At 40.1% G+C, this 14,622-nt stretch overlaps 1 protein-coding gene across 1 annotated transcript in view; it reads left to right on the top strand.

The window, feature by feature from the left end:
- Nucleotides 1-13,694, top strand: part of ABHD12 (abhydrolase domain containing 12, lysophospholipase) — a 54,292-nt gene extending 40,598 nt beyond the window's left edge. Inside the window, exons 8-13 of the mRNA XM_042478690.1 lie at nucleotides 1,370-1,407; nucleotides 2,245-2,324; nucleotides 3,564-3,646; nucleotides 6,791-6,869; nucleotides 8,311-8,438; nucleotides 12,133-13,694. Coding sequence (XP_042334624.1) covers nucleotides 1,370-1,407; nucleotides 2,245-2,324; nucleotides 3,564-3,646; nucleotides 6,791-6,869; nucleotides 8,311-8,438; nucleotides 12,133-12,172 — 448 coding nt within the window. The 3' untranslated portion in view covers nucleotides 12,173-13,694. The remainder of the gene's footprint in view (nucleotides 1-1,369; nucleotides 1,408-2,244; nucleotides 2,325-3,563; nucleotides 3,647-6,790; nucleotides 6,870-8,310; nucleotides 8,439-12,132) is intronic.
- The last annotated feature ends 928 nt before the right edge of the window (nucleotides 13,695-14,622 follow it).

Here is a 14,622-nt window from a genome sequence, read left to right as displayed (position 1 = left end):
ATGAGGTCGATTTATAGTTGAGTATAGGTCAAAAGTCATCCAGCTTTCAAGGAAAGATACTGTTTTCATTTTTGCCAGTTACACATTGTATAAAGTGCTACCATTTCTTATGGGTACCAAAAAATAGTACCTTATAGGAAAAATGAATATTCAGATCTGTGGGTATTTTCCCCAATAATGTTACTTGATGAAAATATTTTTTAAAAATACATTGTATAGATGATCCTGTAAAATATTACCACTAGGTGTTACATTGAATTTAATGTATATGTTATCTCCTTGCAATCCCCACCATTCTCTGTGACTGATATCTAAACCTCTACTCCCTCAGGATTTTGATTCAGCTTAGAAGAATTGCTTTCTTACTTGAGGCTGAACATTACCAGAACCTTTATTAATGAGTTCAAAATTGTACACACTGTGACTGTTTGTTTCAAGGTTCATATTCTGTTGTATGTTGTTTGAACTCTGCTATCAATGGATTCAGCACAGATGCTGCCAAAGGCACTGATGTACTCAAGACAGTAGCACGTTTGTTTGGAGTCAAAGCAAGCCAGAGGGCCTGTAATGGTTAGCTGTTTTTCAGTCTTCGTAAGGAAGTATAATGTGGCAATGCAGTAAAAATGAAAAGAAAGACAGAGCCTGCTGTAATGGTTTGAATGAATGAATTAATCATACATGGTTTCAAACAAATATATAGCTGACCACCCACCCTTTCTTTCAAATTTTGCTTAGACATTCCTATGTCAAAATTCTTAGTCTTATTATTTGATAAAAATAGCAAGTGTGCTCCTTGACAGTGGTCTGGATACTAAGCTGTATTTTCAAAAATGGAAGCTCTCCTTCCATTCATGAAAAGGATTCCAGCAGAAGCTCCTGCTGGCAGAAAGACAAGATTATCTTGCTGATAATCTTGGCAACTCCCAATACCACTTCCCACATTCCATGGTCCTTCTCAATTTTCCTGAGCAGATTTTTGGAGATAAATAAGGCTGAACGGGAAATCTGGAAAAATCACTTCCTCTGTTTCAACTAACAACATATTTCCATCATAAGAACTAATGCAACTAGAGGGAAAATCATAACCTCTGAACCTTTCAAGAGCTCTTCTTCAGTTTGAAAAGAACATTACAAAGTGAAATTAAAACATCTTAGATCTATGTTTTCTGAGGGTTAGCTGCTTCTTAGAAACACTTGCTACTTTCCCCCTCAATCCTGTGTACACTCGGGGTAAATCCCATTAAGCAAAGTGGGCTTATTTTTAGTAAACATGGGTTAGATGGAGATGTAACAGAGTGTGTAATAAGAGGACTAGATGCTACAATTACCTGTAATCAGCATTTTAATTTTAGATGTGTTTCCCCTCTAGAGTTGCAACCAACCTAGTAAGACGTCTTTGTGAAAGAGGTAAGAGACCTTTCTTTGGGAGATCTTACAGAATTAAAGAATATGATACCAATTTCCTCTTGTCTTGTTTAGAAAAGGATATGTATGTGGGTCAATATTCAGTAGTTATGATTTCCAGAGCTTTCAAAATGTCATCTGGGTTCTAAAATTAAAGTTTTTGTTGGTCTGTACTTGATTTTTATTTTAAAAGAGAGGGCTTATATGACCAACACAATCGGTTTCTTATCTTTTAGGAGTAAGAGAGTCTAAAAACCTGATTAAACTTTCCATTTTAAGTTACCATTTCTATCTAGTCGCCATCAGAATTTATGCTTGTACAATGTTCTACTTCCAAATTCTTTGTTAGGCAAAAATCCATTTGATTTGAGACAGCTCCTGCCTGAATCATCTCTTCCTCTTGTAAAGAGAATGAGAATAGTGTCTTGTGTCTAGTCAGCTGACGTTGCCTTTGAGTGCATCTACACTGTAGAAATAATGTCATTTGAAACCACTTTAATTGCTATGGTTCCATCCTACAGAATTCAGGGATTTATAGTTTTGCAAAGCACCAGCACTGTTTGACTGAGAAGACTAAAGACCTTGTAAAACTATAAATGCCAGGATTCCATAGGCTGGAAGTACAACACTTAAAGTGGTATTAAACGACATTATTTCTACAGTGTGGCTGCACACCTTGTCACTGAACTGGTATATGAACTCAGGCTGTCTATCCACATTCTGCTGTGCCACTGAAGTGTACCATTGCTCTGCAGATTCTATTTATGTCGGGGCTACCATGGAGCATTTTGACTTAGTCTTAAGTGGATAGCACTGTAAGCTATTTCATTTCCTTTTCAGAAACTCCCCCTGATGCCCTCATCTTAGAATCACCTTTTACAAACATACGTGAAGAAGCGAAAAGCCATCCCTTTTCAATAGTAAGTACATATTTTCATGCTGGAGTTGTCATCTTTTACTGTGACATCTGACATATACTCATAATGCTGCTGTTGTGTTAAGTTTTGAATTTCCATCAATGTTTAAGTGTTAGCCAGTGAAGAAGCCTTTGTCAGGATTTTCCCACTGTTTACGTTTCAATACACATGTAGTGCTTTTCTGCCTCTACAAAGAGCTTTGGCTGCCCACAAAGGCTAAAAGAATTCCATGTAGAAGAGTGGGTATATTCTGCAAATGCATCTGATATTTCTAAGAATACGAAGAGAAATAATTGAAATCAACTTCCTTTGACTTCCAAGTTGTTAAGAGAAGAGTGTAGAAGTAAGCAAACATAGCACTCAGAAGAAGGGCATTGATATTTTTCATACGGCACAGCTCACAAATCTTGAGTGCTTATTAAAAGGAGTTTAAAGTGTATCTTGTATGCATACCACTGAAACTTATAAATGGACTTTATTTTCTAGCTTCCTTTGAAATGTCAGGTGATCAGTGTTGTTCTTAAGAAGCTGTAAGCAGCCCCCTCAAGGCCTTGTGTCTTGTAAAAAGAGCCCTTCTGAGCCTATGGAGACCCAGATATCAATGCCAGTTTATGCTGGGCATGGCTGATGGTTTCTATAAAATCCCTGTATAGAGTAGTTAATAGTGCTCCACTTGATGGCTGCTGGGGGGGGGGTGGTGTAAGTTCCTTGTTCAAGACCTTGTTTTCCTTTATGTGTTGTCACTTCCTACTGATGAGGAGTGTGTGTGAAAGGGAGAGTTCTTCAGTCCCTCACTGTGGGCATAAAGTAGCTTTCAAGCCTTAGGATTGGACTGAAAGTTGGAGGGAGGAGCTGCCTTCCTTCCCATCACACTTGTCCATGGCAAAATGATGCTGCCACTCTGTCCAATTAAAAAGTCCATCAGTACAGAATGTTCATTGGGGAAAGGAGCCAAGTAGGTTCCTTCTTCCTTTAGGAAGGGTTAAAGCCAATCTTCCCCTTTCCCAGTTACTATTTTACTGGAGCTACATGTGAGTCAGTACTGTATATATTGGATGCTTTACAAGCTGCTTTTGTAGAAATCCTTTTTTATTATTGCTATGCTACATTGTTATATTTGTTTGCTAGATTTTTTTCTGTTTGTGAATATTTAAATGAGTCTTATGCAGAAATGATGTAGAATTTGGTTCTCACTGGAAGAGTTTGCTTGTTGTTCACATGCTTGCAAACTTTTTCCTTCAGATATATAGATATTTCCCAGGATTTGACTGGTTTTTCCTTGACCCCATAACATCAAGTGGAATTAAGTTTGCAAATGATGAGAAGTAAGTATAGCTATATATATATATATATCTTGAGTCTTACTTCTTTTTCCCAAGAGGACGAAGATTCCAGTGGCAGATAACCTCTTTGATGTGTTCAGCTTCTATAGGTCTTCTGTCTCCTTCAAAATGAAAAAAACAAAAACCAACCCTTGTTTTTAGATATTTATGTTACATCTACATTCTACCTTTTCTTCACTGATCTCAATATGATATACACCAGGCCTGTAGCTAGGCCTTTGGGGCCCTCGGACAGAAAGTACATTTGGGGCCCCTATGTTTTTTAATGTCCCGAGTCCTACCGCACTGGTCCACGCACCACGGGTGCCATCTTGGCACACCACTGTTTACATGGGCCGTGTGTTGATGTGGCTCATGCGGTTCCTTTGGGGTAGGGTTGCCATAATTTTCTACCACCAACCCAGTGAAAAATGTAGGAAAAATATAATAATTATCATAATAATAATTATTTTTAGCCTGCCTCTCTCTTATGGATCGAGGCGGGTTCTATAAAATAATCCATAACAGTTACATCAAACGAAAGTCATAAAATCACAATCCCCAACCCAAAATTTGTAGGATGAAATTTAGACCAAAACGTAGGACAAATGTTGGTCAGAATTTACCCCAAAATGTGGTGCATTTGAGAAAAATGGAGGACATAACCAGCTAAAAGCTAAAAACGTTAATATTTTTGATTGATGTATTTTGTATGTATTTGTTTTTACTGTTGTAATCCAGCTTCGATCCAAAGGGAGAAGCGGGAGATATAAATAAATTTTATTATTGTTATTGTTATTGTTATTATTAAAAAACCATTAATATAAATCTTTATGTTATAGAGATCTTGTTGCACCTCTGAAACTAAATGCATATGAGGAAGTAGGCTTTAGGAAAGCTCATGCTACCAACTTCTTTCTTTCAGTTAATAATAATAATAGAATTCAAAGACATAGAGATTTTGGAGCACCTCTGAGGTTAAATGCATCTCAGGAAGTGCAGCAGGAGGCAGCGGTGGCGGAGGACCAGGGTTCGATCCCTTGATTGGGCATTAAAACATCACACTGGGCTAGTCACACTCTCTCAGCTTCAAGGGAAGGTGAAGGCAAACCCCCTCTGAACAAATCTTCCAAGAAAATCTTTGGAAAAGTCACACATTCTCAGCCTCAGAAGAAGGCAAAAGTAAACCCTCTCTGAACAAGGTTCCCAAGAAAACCCCTTGAAGGCACACAAACACACATACACTCACACACAACCAAGTCACAATATCTCAGCCTCAGAGGAAGGCAATTGCAACCCCCTTCTGAACAAAGCTTGCCACTAAAACCACCTGATGATGAGACGACTTGTAGCCCACAATACAGGAGGTGCCCGACCCTTGGGAAGAGCCTCCCCGGGGGTCTTGTTGGACGGAGCCACCTTGGGGCAAAGTGGGGGAGGGAGGAGAGCAGGGCCCCTTTCATCCCTGGGGGATGATGGAGAGATTTGGGGGAAACATGGGAGGGCTCTGGGCCTCCTCTAGCCAGGGCCCAATGGCACCCACCCAAGGCAAGCCCCAGAAAGCCCCCCACGCTTCAGCACATGCACTCACACACACACACACACACCAGGAGGGGAGGGAGGAGGGGAAGGGAGGAGAGGGAGAGCAGCAGGAGGAGGAAGGCAAAGGAGAAAGGAGGAGGAAAAGAAGGAGAAGAAGGAGAGGAGGACCAAGAAAACCCCAGGATAGGGTCGCCTGAGTCCAAAACGACTTGAAGGCACACAACAACAACAACACCAGGAGTTGCTGGAGCTTGGCTTCATCTCCCTCCTCCTCTTCCTTTCCTCCTCCTTCAAGGGTGCATCCTCCTTGGGCTGCAGTGAGGACAGAAGGGGGGCAGCGCTATGGGCCTCCGTCAGCGCCTGGCCATATTTCTCTCCCAGGCCAGCCACATGCAGCAGCCAGCAGCAGCTCCCCCCTCCTCCTGGTGGCTGCAATGGCACGCATGCATGCCGCCGGCCCTGCTGTTGCTCAGAATGAACCCCTTGTGGCCCGGGTGTCCTCTACTAAAATAGCAGGAAAGTAAGTTTGTAAAAAAATTTTTTTAGGCAACCCTAACTTGGGGCCCTGGGGCAGTGCCCCGCTTGCCCTCCCCTTGCTACGGGCCTGATATGCACAGCTCTTCTTCTTTCCATTTTATCTTCACACCAGTCCTGGCATGGGAAAGAATTCCAGTGATTTCAAGCTTCTAAGTGACTTTATGAATGTAAAGTCGAAGGCTTTCATGGCCGGCATCCATAGTTTTTTGTGGGTTTTTCAGGCTATGTGGCCAAGTTCTAGCAGAGTTTCTTTCCGACGTTTCGCCAGCATCTGTGTTTGGCATCTTCAGATGCCAGCCACAGATGCTGCCGAAACGTCAGAAAGAAACTCTGCTAGAACATGGCCACATAGCCTGAAAAACCCACAAAAAACTATGACTTTATGAAATTGCCTATTTTGCACTTCCCTATATTTGTGAGACAGATGCCTCTCAAATCCACACTTCTGTAAAGTTGCAACATGTTTTCTATGCACATAATTATTTATATGTTTTAATATGCACAGAATTTAAAAATATGTAGATAACCATTGTTCCAGGGATACTCCAGATGCTGTATAGCTCTCCAGATGCTGTTGAACTGTTAGCTTTCCACAAGAGTGGCTATGTTTGCTAGGCAGCTGAATTTGCAGTCCAACAACCTCTGGAGGGCCAGATTATTCCCACCCCTGCTTTAGTCAGTGAGGAAAACATGTACAAAGATGAATACATGAGGGGACATACTGTATATAAATAAATGCATACCTTATGGAAAGTGATATTGTGCAGGAACTCCTTTGAGGCAATTCATTTTAATTGGAAAGCAGCAGTTGTATTTTAATGAATCATCTTTTCCTGAGTTATGTAAATAGAGTTTATTGGAGCTAGAAAATTGTTGAAAGGCTATGCCTGAGGGTATCACTCTTTATATTTCCCCAACCCCCTGCCTTGACATCTTGTAGCAAACCATCCATATAGGAAATACTGTGATTGAGATAGAGAACATAAATTGGAAATCATAGGCATTCTATCTTACATAGGTACAATTTTAAAAAAATCATTAGTGTTTGGAATTTTATTTCTTTTACAGTGTAAAGCACATTTCATGTTCTCTGCTTATTCTTCATGCTGAAGATGATCCTGTAGTTCCATTTCATCTTGGAAAGAAGGTGTGTTTTTTCATCTGTTATCTCCAGTGTTTTCCCCCCAAAATTATAAATATCCTGAATGAATTAGAACAGCAAAGTGGCTTTACCTGAAGCAACTTTTGTTCTTCAGTGTTGTGCTCTGCATTGCAGACTTCTAATATTACTGGGAATGGAGGGGACGTTTCATTGAGTAGAGAGGAAGACAAAGGAGAGGTGTCAAAAGTAATATTACATTATTATATGCAATTAGTTTGTCCTCTGCGATTAGTATTAGTCTTTTGATCTGGAATAGTTGCCACTGTCTGCTTTTATGTTCAGTTGTTGTGAAATGGGTGGGGTAGGTTGGGAACTACAAGCCTTCTAGTACCTAGCGTTAGAAATTCTTAAATCCCTCTTGAGGTTCAGGCTTCAAATAAATTGTCTTACGTGTGTCTGACTGACAAGGAAATTGCTAGTACAGGTGCATTATTTTGAAAAACAAGGTATTTTATTAAGATGGACGCAGTGTCAGAGAAACAGAGGGATGCAAAATAAAGTTCCAAGCTGATTATATTTATATCCAGCTGGTGAGTTTTCACTCACTTTTAAAGTAATAAATTAGCCCTTTGCACCAGATCATGAAAAGGTGTTACTTCATGACTCACCTTTCTGTTTAGAAATATCACATGAGTTTCCTCCCCAGAAAACAGTACTTGGCAGAGAGAACCTTCTTGCATAGGGTTGTGTGGCTCAAGTGTCAAATGACAGAAGTGTGTACCATGCACATTATGATACAGCTTTAACTAAAATGTTTACATATTTGATTAATCATTCAGAGCTTTTTTTTCTGTAACACAGTTTCACAGAAAACTGATTTTCTTTTAGTTGTACTACTTTGTATTTAATTTAAATATGGTGAAGTATTAATCCAGATATCACAAACACAGGATTTGAGAGTCAGGCTTCAATACATAAGCATGCACTTGAAGGGTAGGTTGAACTTCTAGTCTTTCATTATTCTGTTAACTACCAACTTGTAGTGACAAGTATGTAAGGATGTTATAACTGTCTCACATAAAATAATTTTGAAAATCAGTGTGTACTATTTTGCTATACAGTGCACCCGCGCCATACGCGGCCTTCAGCATACGCGCTCAAGCCGCGGGGCACACGCGGGGCGGAAGGGGCAGCGCGTCCCATTCAATTGAATGGGCGCGCGCGCCTGTTGCGCCCCACGCCGCCGCGCCACCGCGCACAAGCCCCATTGTTTCCAATGGGGCTCGAGCATAGGCGGAATTTGCCTTACGTGGAGGGATCCGGAACGGATCCCCCGCGTAAGGCGAGGACAGACTGTATAATTAGCTAAATCAATGTTGATTTTAAAAGTACAGTACATATTTCTGCTCTAATATTTCTATATAACTGGGTCAGACATCTCTTTAATTCATCACTCTTTGTTTGCTTTCAAACTTTTTTTTTACAGCTCTATAACATTGCTGCCCCATCTCGGAGCTTTCGTGATTACAAAGTCCAGTTCATTCCATTTCACACAGATCTAGGCTACAGGCATAAATATATCTACAAGAGCCCAGACCTACCTCGAATATTAAGGTAATTAAAAGGTTCCCTCATAAAGTGCATTGTACTGTTAATATAGTTCCCACAGATTGAGCTAAAATTATGTTGTTTATCATAAAGAGCACATGAGTTTGTTTAGCTATCTATTCTGGAGTCATTTTTGTGTTCCCACATTACTGACTATAGAGCAGGGGTTCCCAACCTGTGCTTCAAGGAGTCCTTAGGGCTCCATGTGCACTTCCCAGGTGCTCCACAGCCACTCCAGGAAAATGAAAAAAAAATTGAATGAAATAGAAGAATAAGAATATACTCAGGGTAGGCCTCTAATGAGCTCAGCCATAGAAATAAGAGCGCCATGACTCAAAAAGGTTGGGAACTCCTGCTCTAGAATATTTCAAAGCAGTAGTTTCCAAACGTTCTGATGTGGGAGACTGGCAATTATTTTTTCCCAGTTTGCCAGTGACTGGTACCATGTTGTGCCTCTTGACTAAAATTGTTTCTTTCCTATAAATTCATTAGGGATCAGCAGCTCAGGAATAGTGGCCCAGGGCCACTATTCCATGGACTACCATTCTGAGTAGCCATCATTGTGGCGCATCCTTCCCTCACCTGGGTGCCATCGGCCCCAGTTGGTATGATGTGTGGCCAGGGATGGTTTGAGAGATGTATGTTGGGAAGGCTGCTCTTGTGGGTAATAGAATGTGCTCATTTTAAGATATTGCCAGTATTACATTGTTTTGCATTTTGTTTCTTGCTGCAATTAAAAGTTCTGGTTCTAAACTGTAACAGTCTAATGGTAATCCTGCACATTTCTATTCAGATGTAAGTTCCATTAAGTTCAGTGAGGCTTACTCCCTACTAGGGAGCAAGGAGTGTACTTGAAATCAAGATTTGAAGGACAGTATTCTCATGTATGAACTTGCCTGTTTCACAAGATGATTGTCTGAGGTTTTGCTCCAGGTGTCCCTGTCTCTAGAACAGGGCTGGGAAACTTGTAGGCAGGATGCAGTTTGCCAGGTCTCTCCTTCAAATCTGACCCATTTCCCTGCTTCTCAGCAACTTATGTGTTGAGGGAGGGAAACATGAGGCTTCAGTCTCCTCTGCCTGAATTTTCCTTTCCTTTGCTCTTTGGCTGAGAAGCCAGATGAATGGGGTTGATGTAGCATCCTAGGTGTAGAATTCCTTGCCTAGAAATATCTCCAAGGTGCCAAATCAATTGACTTTTATTAGCTTCAATGGCTTTGTGTAGGACAAGCTCATATCTTCAGACTTCAGGAATTGTATCACTGATTCACATTTTGACAAGTATAATCAAAGTTTCCCATTGCAGAATTGTACAATCCTTAGCTGTTTTCAAGGCATTGTTTATTCATCCTAATTTGTATAACTAACTTTCGGATCCCATATTCAGGTGCATGTTTGTTCCATAACTAGGGGAAAATCACTATTAGTATATCATTGTTTGTCTGTTAATTGTTGTTGTTCCCCACCTCGATCTGTAGGGAGAGACGGGTAGATGATGATGATGATGATGATGATGATGATGATGATGATGCCTTGGACTCATGTACTCTCCTTGTATGTCAAGTAAACTGAGTGCATGAGTCCAAGGCTCACACTAACATACTTCTATACTGAGAAACCTGTTTCTGATACCTCAGTACAGCCAGTGACTGATACAGCAAGTAGAACAGCTCTTAGAACCAGGCTTTCCCACTGCAGCCCCCTTCAATTCTAGAAAAACGTCTCTTGAAGGAGATAATTATTCAGAAGTGGGCACTTCCTCTTATATTTGAGTGGAAATGTCTTCCATTCACGAGGCTATCTTTTGGATCCAAACTAATGTCTAGAATCTTTACTTAAAAGGATCTAAGATAGTTTAAGTACCAAGTATGACAAAATTACCTTTCTTTTCTGTAATATAAACACAACAACATTTGAAGAAGATGGAATATTATGGTGCTGTATTATCGCTTCTTTGGAATTCTGTTCTTGAAAGCAATGTCATCCATATCTTCCATTCCATTTTAATCAAAATTTGGCTGAGATTAGCCCTTTTATGCTGCTGCTTGTGTATCGAATCTTATTTACATTGTATAAGAGGTTGTTCCACTCTGGGTGGTCAGCCAGAGTCCACTACATTTTCTAGACACAACACACAAACATTTAAAAGATTTTATAGACATGTAGTTTGGAAGCCAAGCCAAGTGTAGTTTCAAAATTGAGAGACAAAATATTACAATGCTGGACTGTAGTAATGTCAGTTAATCCTAATGCTCCAGAATACTAACACCAGTTTACCGTTACTCCTTCCTGAGTGTTCAGAAGGCCTTGAAGTTTGTGCAGTCCTTACAGCATAAAAAAGAGAGATGGTCAGTTTGTCAAGCTGTTTGTATCGTGGGTCCCAGACTGAAGACGAAACTAGACAAGATGGTGAAGCTGTGTGGATTCACATCTTCATTCATGCTGAAAGCAAGCATTAGTGGCTGTGCGTTTAGATTCTGTATTGAAATAGATGTTCATGGGTGAGAGAATTTGAACCTTCTGTCTCCCTCTCCTTCCTGCCCCCCAGTTGACCATATCACCTTGTGATTACTCAGTCCATTTTCTTCTCCCCCACCCTGGTTCACTTGCACTGTCTTATATCTAAGCCTATGTGAAGTCAGATACAGGAGGGTTCCATGTCTTGAATACCCCTTTTGATAGACTCACACCTTTTCCCTTGCCCAGAATCCTGGTTTATATGTGAATGGTGCACATACACGAGTAAAGCAACATGTTTACATACCACCAGGTCTAGTTTGGCTCAGCTAAACAGATGAGATACAGATGGGTAGGGTGATCATCTTCTTTCAGGGACACATAAGGACATTCGTAATATGCCGTAAAAAGGAGGAAGGGAAGGGGAGATGCAGTACAGAGTGATATTAAAGCCTCAAGTTGTACTTCATCTGAAGAAGTGGGTTTATATCCATGAAAGCGCATGCTAAAATAAAAAGACTTAGGCGGGTTACATACCGCCATTTGGGACGTCCCCAGGACGTCCCAGTTTAAAAAAAGGGCGTCTCTTCTAGACGCCCCTACTCCGTGACAAATGGCGGTGGCTGTTCCACACGGCCGCCGCCATCTTGACATAGCGGACGCTGTGCGTCTGCACGTTGCGCGGCGCTTATGACATTGCGAGGGCACCATTGGCGTCTCGTGGCGTCATAACTGCGATGCAAGAAGAAGCTCCATTTTAGAGCTTCTTTTTTGCTTCACGCAGGAGCTGTGCGGTTTGGCTGCTGCAGCTCCCTCGCAGAGCAAACAGCAGCGGTGGTCTGTAATGGACCTTAGTCTTAAAGATGCTGCTACATTCTTTTTCCTTCCTCTATTTTATGTGGTTACTTCCTTTAAAACTATTAGCTTGTCATAGTATCTTTCCCAAGCAAACTGTTTTGCAGATCCAAACTTTGTTCTTACTAGAAGGTTCACTATTACAAACACAGGGCATCAACCTGATAAGACAGTGAGATAATGTCTTCTCTTAAGCACTGTATTCTCTTTAATGTATGAGTAGCCCATCTTGGAAAGAGAGCTTTTGCTTTACATGTAAAGGGCGACTGTGTGGAAGGACTCAGGTTGATTGTAATATTCTGACACCTGGCTGCAAAAGGTGGGAAGAAAATGGAGGAAGTATTAAAACATTTGGCTCTATAAAAATTGCTTATATTTTTTTCCTTCCTAGGGAATTCCTGGGAAAATCTGAACATAAGCATCATCACTGAAGGCTGCTTGCATGGGAGACTTGAAATTGTGTCCTTTTAGGAAGAAAAAGAAAAAAAAAAACACCTGCCATGTTTTAAAATCTAGGCACTGGATGAGTCTTCGATTCCTGCTTCACTCCTTATGCATCCCTTTGGAATCCCAGGCTTTGGGGAAGTAGGTATGAAGAGCAAATATAGTTGGCTTCTGACCCTCCACCCCATCTTTATTTTTCTTCTAAAGAAGGGAAACAGACTAATTAGAAAAATTAAGTTCAAGCACAAGAAAGACTTGGTTAAAATATTATGAAAGTTATAGACATTCCTACAGTTGTGTGATGGATCGCAACAACTCTCTACAGGACAAGAAACTTGCACTCTGAAATGCAAATAGACTACAATTATCTGCAAAAATGTAACTGCTATAATCCTTCAGTGCTGCACTTAGATTGCGGGTTGCTCTCTTGTAGAAATTAGTTCAGTGACAATTAATCCCCCCCCCCCCCCCGGTAAGTTATCTAATTGGGAATTGGTAAAAATAATGGATTGTTTTGGTTTTTTAAATTCCTTTACAAAAACAAGAGGTCAGGATGTTTGCAAGAAGACATTTCAGAATGAAATGAAGGATGTTTCTCCTTTGAAATAAATTAACTATTTAGTAGTGATAATTTAATAGTGAATAAGTTTCCCTTTCTCTGTTGCCTTGCTTTTACATTTCATAGCTATCTCGCATACATAAATATATAAAAATGTTTTCTATACCTCATATACTGGCACATCTTGTTGAAGATTCTTTTCCAGATCATTTTCTTTATATGTCTGTGTTCCTTAAGTGATGTAAAATTACACATAGAGAGATTTATTTGGAGGACTCCCTTATTAAAGGGAGGATACCTTTAAGCTGAGTCCTGCAATAGATGGAATATTTGTTTTTACATTCTGGTGAAGATGTCTTCCAATCTTCTCTAATAGAGAGACATATATGCACTTTGGAAGTAAGAAAAACAATACCCATTTTTAGTAATCATGATTACACACCCAGCCCTGTCATTTTCTTTAAAAAAATACTCAGGTACATTAGAGCTAGCTGGTCAGAAGTTTTCTCCCACTTTCCCTTTAAAAAAAATACAAGAGATTCTACATAATTGAATATTTTAACTTACTCTCTGTGAATAGCATTTCCAATCTTACTCCAACAACAGTGAAAATCTTAACATATATATGTGAAAATATAATTTTAATATAGACTAGTCAAAGGTGCTGGATATTAAACAAGTGCTATATTTTTTAGTCCTTGCCTATTAAAACAGTTGGTTTTTCCCCCTCATAAAATTAAAGATTGTTTTTAGCTTGGTATTTCTGTTACTATTATTCAAATCTTGAGCTATGTGAAAACTTACTGACCAACCTCAAATGTTCCCTTTAGTTGGCGTATGCCAGACATAGAACCTAGTTTCTCCTCTTTACTGTAGCAAAATAATTACTGCTGTATTGAAATTTAGCAGACAGCATGCTGGTAACTCATGGTAATAAATGTTGAAGCTCATTTTCATGTTTACCTCTTTTATTGACATTTGCCAACATTGCCATTGTGTACCTCATGAAATCAGTCATAAGTTGACTGTATTCAGCTCTTCAAAATCATGGCTTCATAAATCAAAATCAGGTACAAAGCTCCTTCACCTACATGAAGATGCTGTGCTTCCTGTCTTTGTGTGAGCGGTGGAACTAGCCATGAAGCCACAGTTAACCATATTTTGCATCCACACCAAGCCCGGCTATCAGACTAGTTTAGTTTGCGTCTGTATTATGGCTTGTCTGGAAGCCATGAACCATAGTTTCTGGTTGGGCTGTAAAAGGAATTCACAGATAATTTTGGCTTTCCTGACTGGTTTACTTGCTCACATGAAGGGAGGAGAAAAAAGACTGTGTCCAAGGGCCTGAAGGGTGTGAATATCGTGGTTACTCTGAAGTTGTATAAGTTGAAAACTGTTGTGTCTAGTTTTGCAAAATTTACAGCCTTTTGTTTGGCAAGAAGGATACCAGACAGTGGACAGATGAGACTATTTGCTGAGGCAATATCTATACTGTATTTCATTATGTTGTTTGCACAAGAAACACTGTGTCAGTTTTTTAATATCCCATCTGTATCAATTACATTGGAGCCCGTGTGGTGTAATGATTTGAGCATTGGACAAGGACTTTGGAGAGAAAGATTTGAATCCCCACTTGGCCATGGAAAGACACAGTGTCAAATTCCCATGATAGGGTCACCTTAGGCTTGCCATAAGTGAGAAAGAACTTCATCACACGCAACAGCAACAATAATCTACATGGGGATAATTGAAGATCATTCAATACCTATGAAAGTATTTGGAGTAGAAAGAGCACAGATGGTTTCTGTGCACTTAACTCAAACCTACTATTCCTTCCCCATCTTGCCACTACTGTGCAACTAGACATGACTTCAAGAT

The sequence above is a fragment of the Sceloporus undulatus genome, chromosome 1 (assembly GCF_019175285.1).
Source record: "Sceloporus undulatus isolate JIND9_A2432 ecotype Alabama chromosome 1, SceUnd_v1.1, whole genome shotgun sequence".
Classification (NCBI taxonomy): Eukaryota; Metazoa; Chordata; class Lepidosauria; order Squamata; family Phrynosomatidae; genus Sceloporus; species Sceloporus undulatus.
The sequence above is the reverse complement of the archived record's forward strand: the minus strand, read 5'-3'. Positions and strand labels throughout refer to the sequence as shown.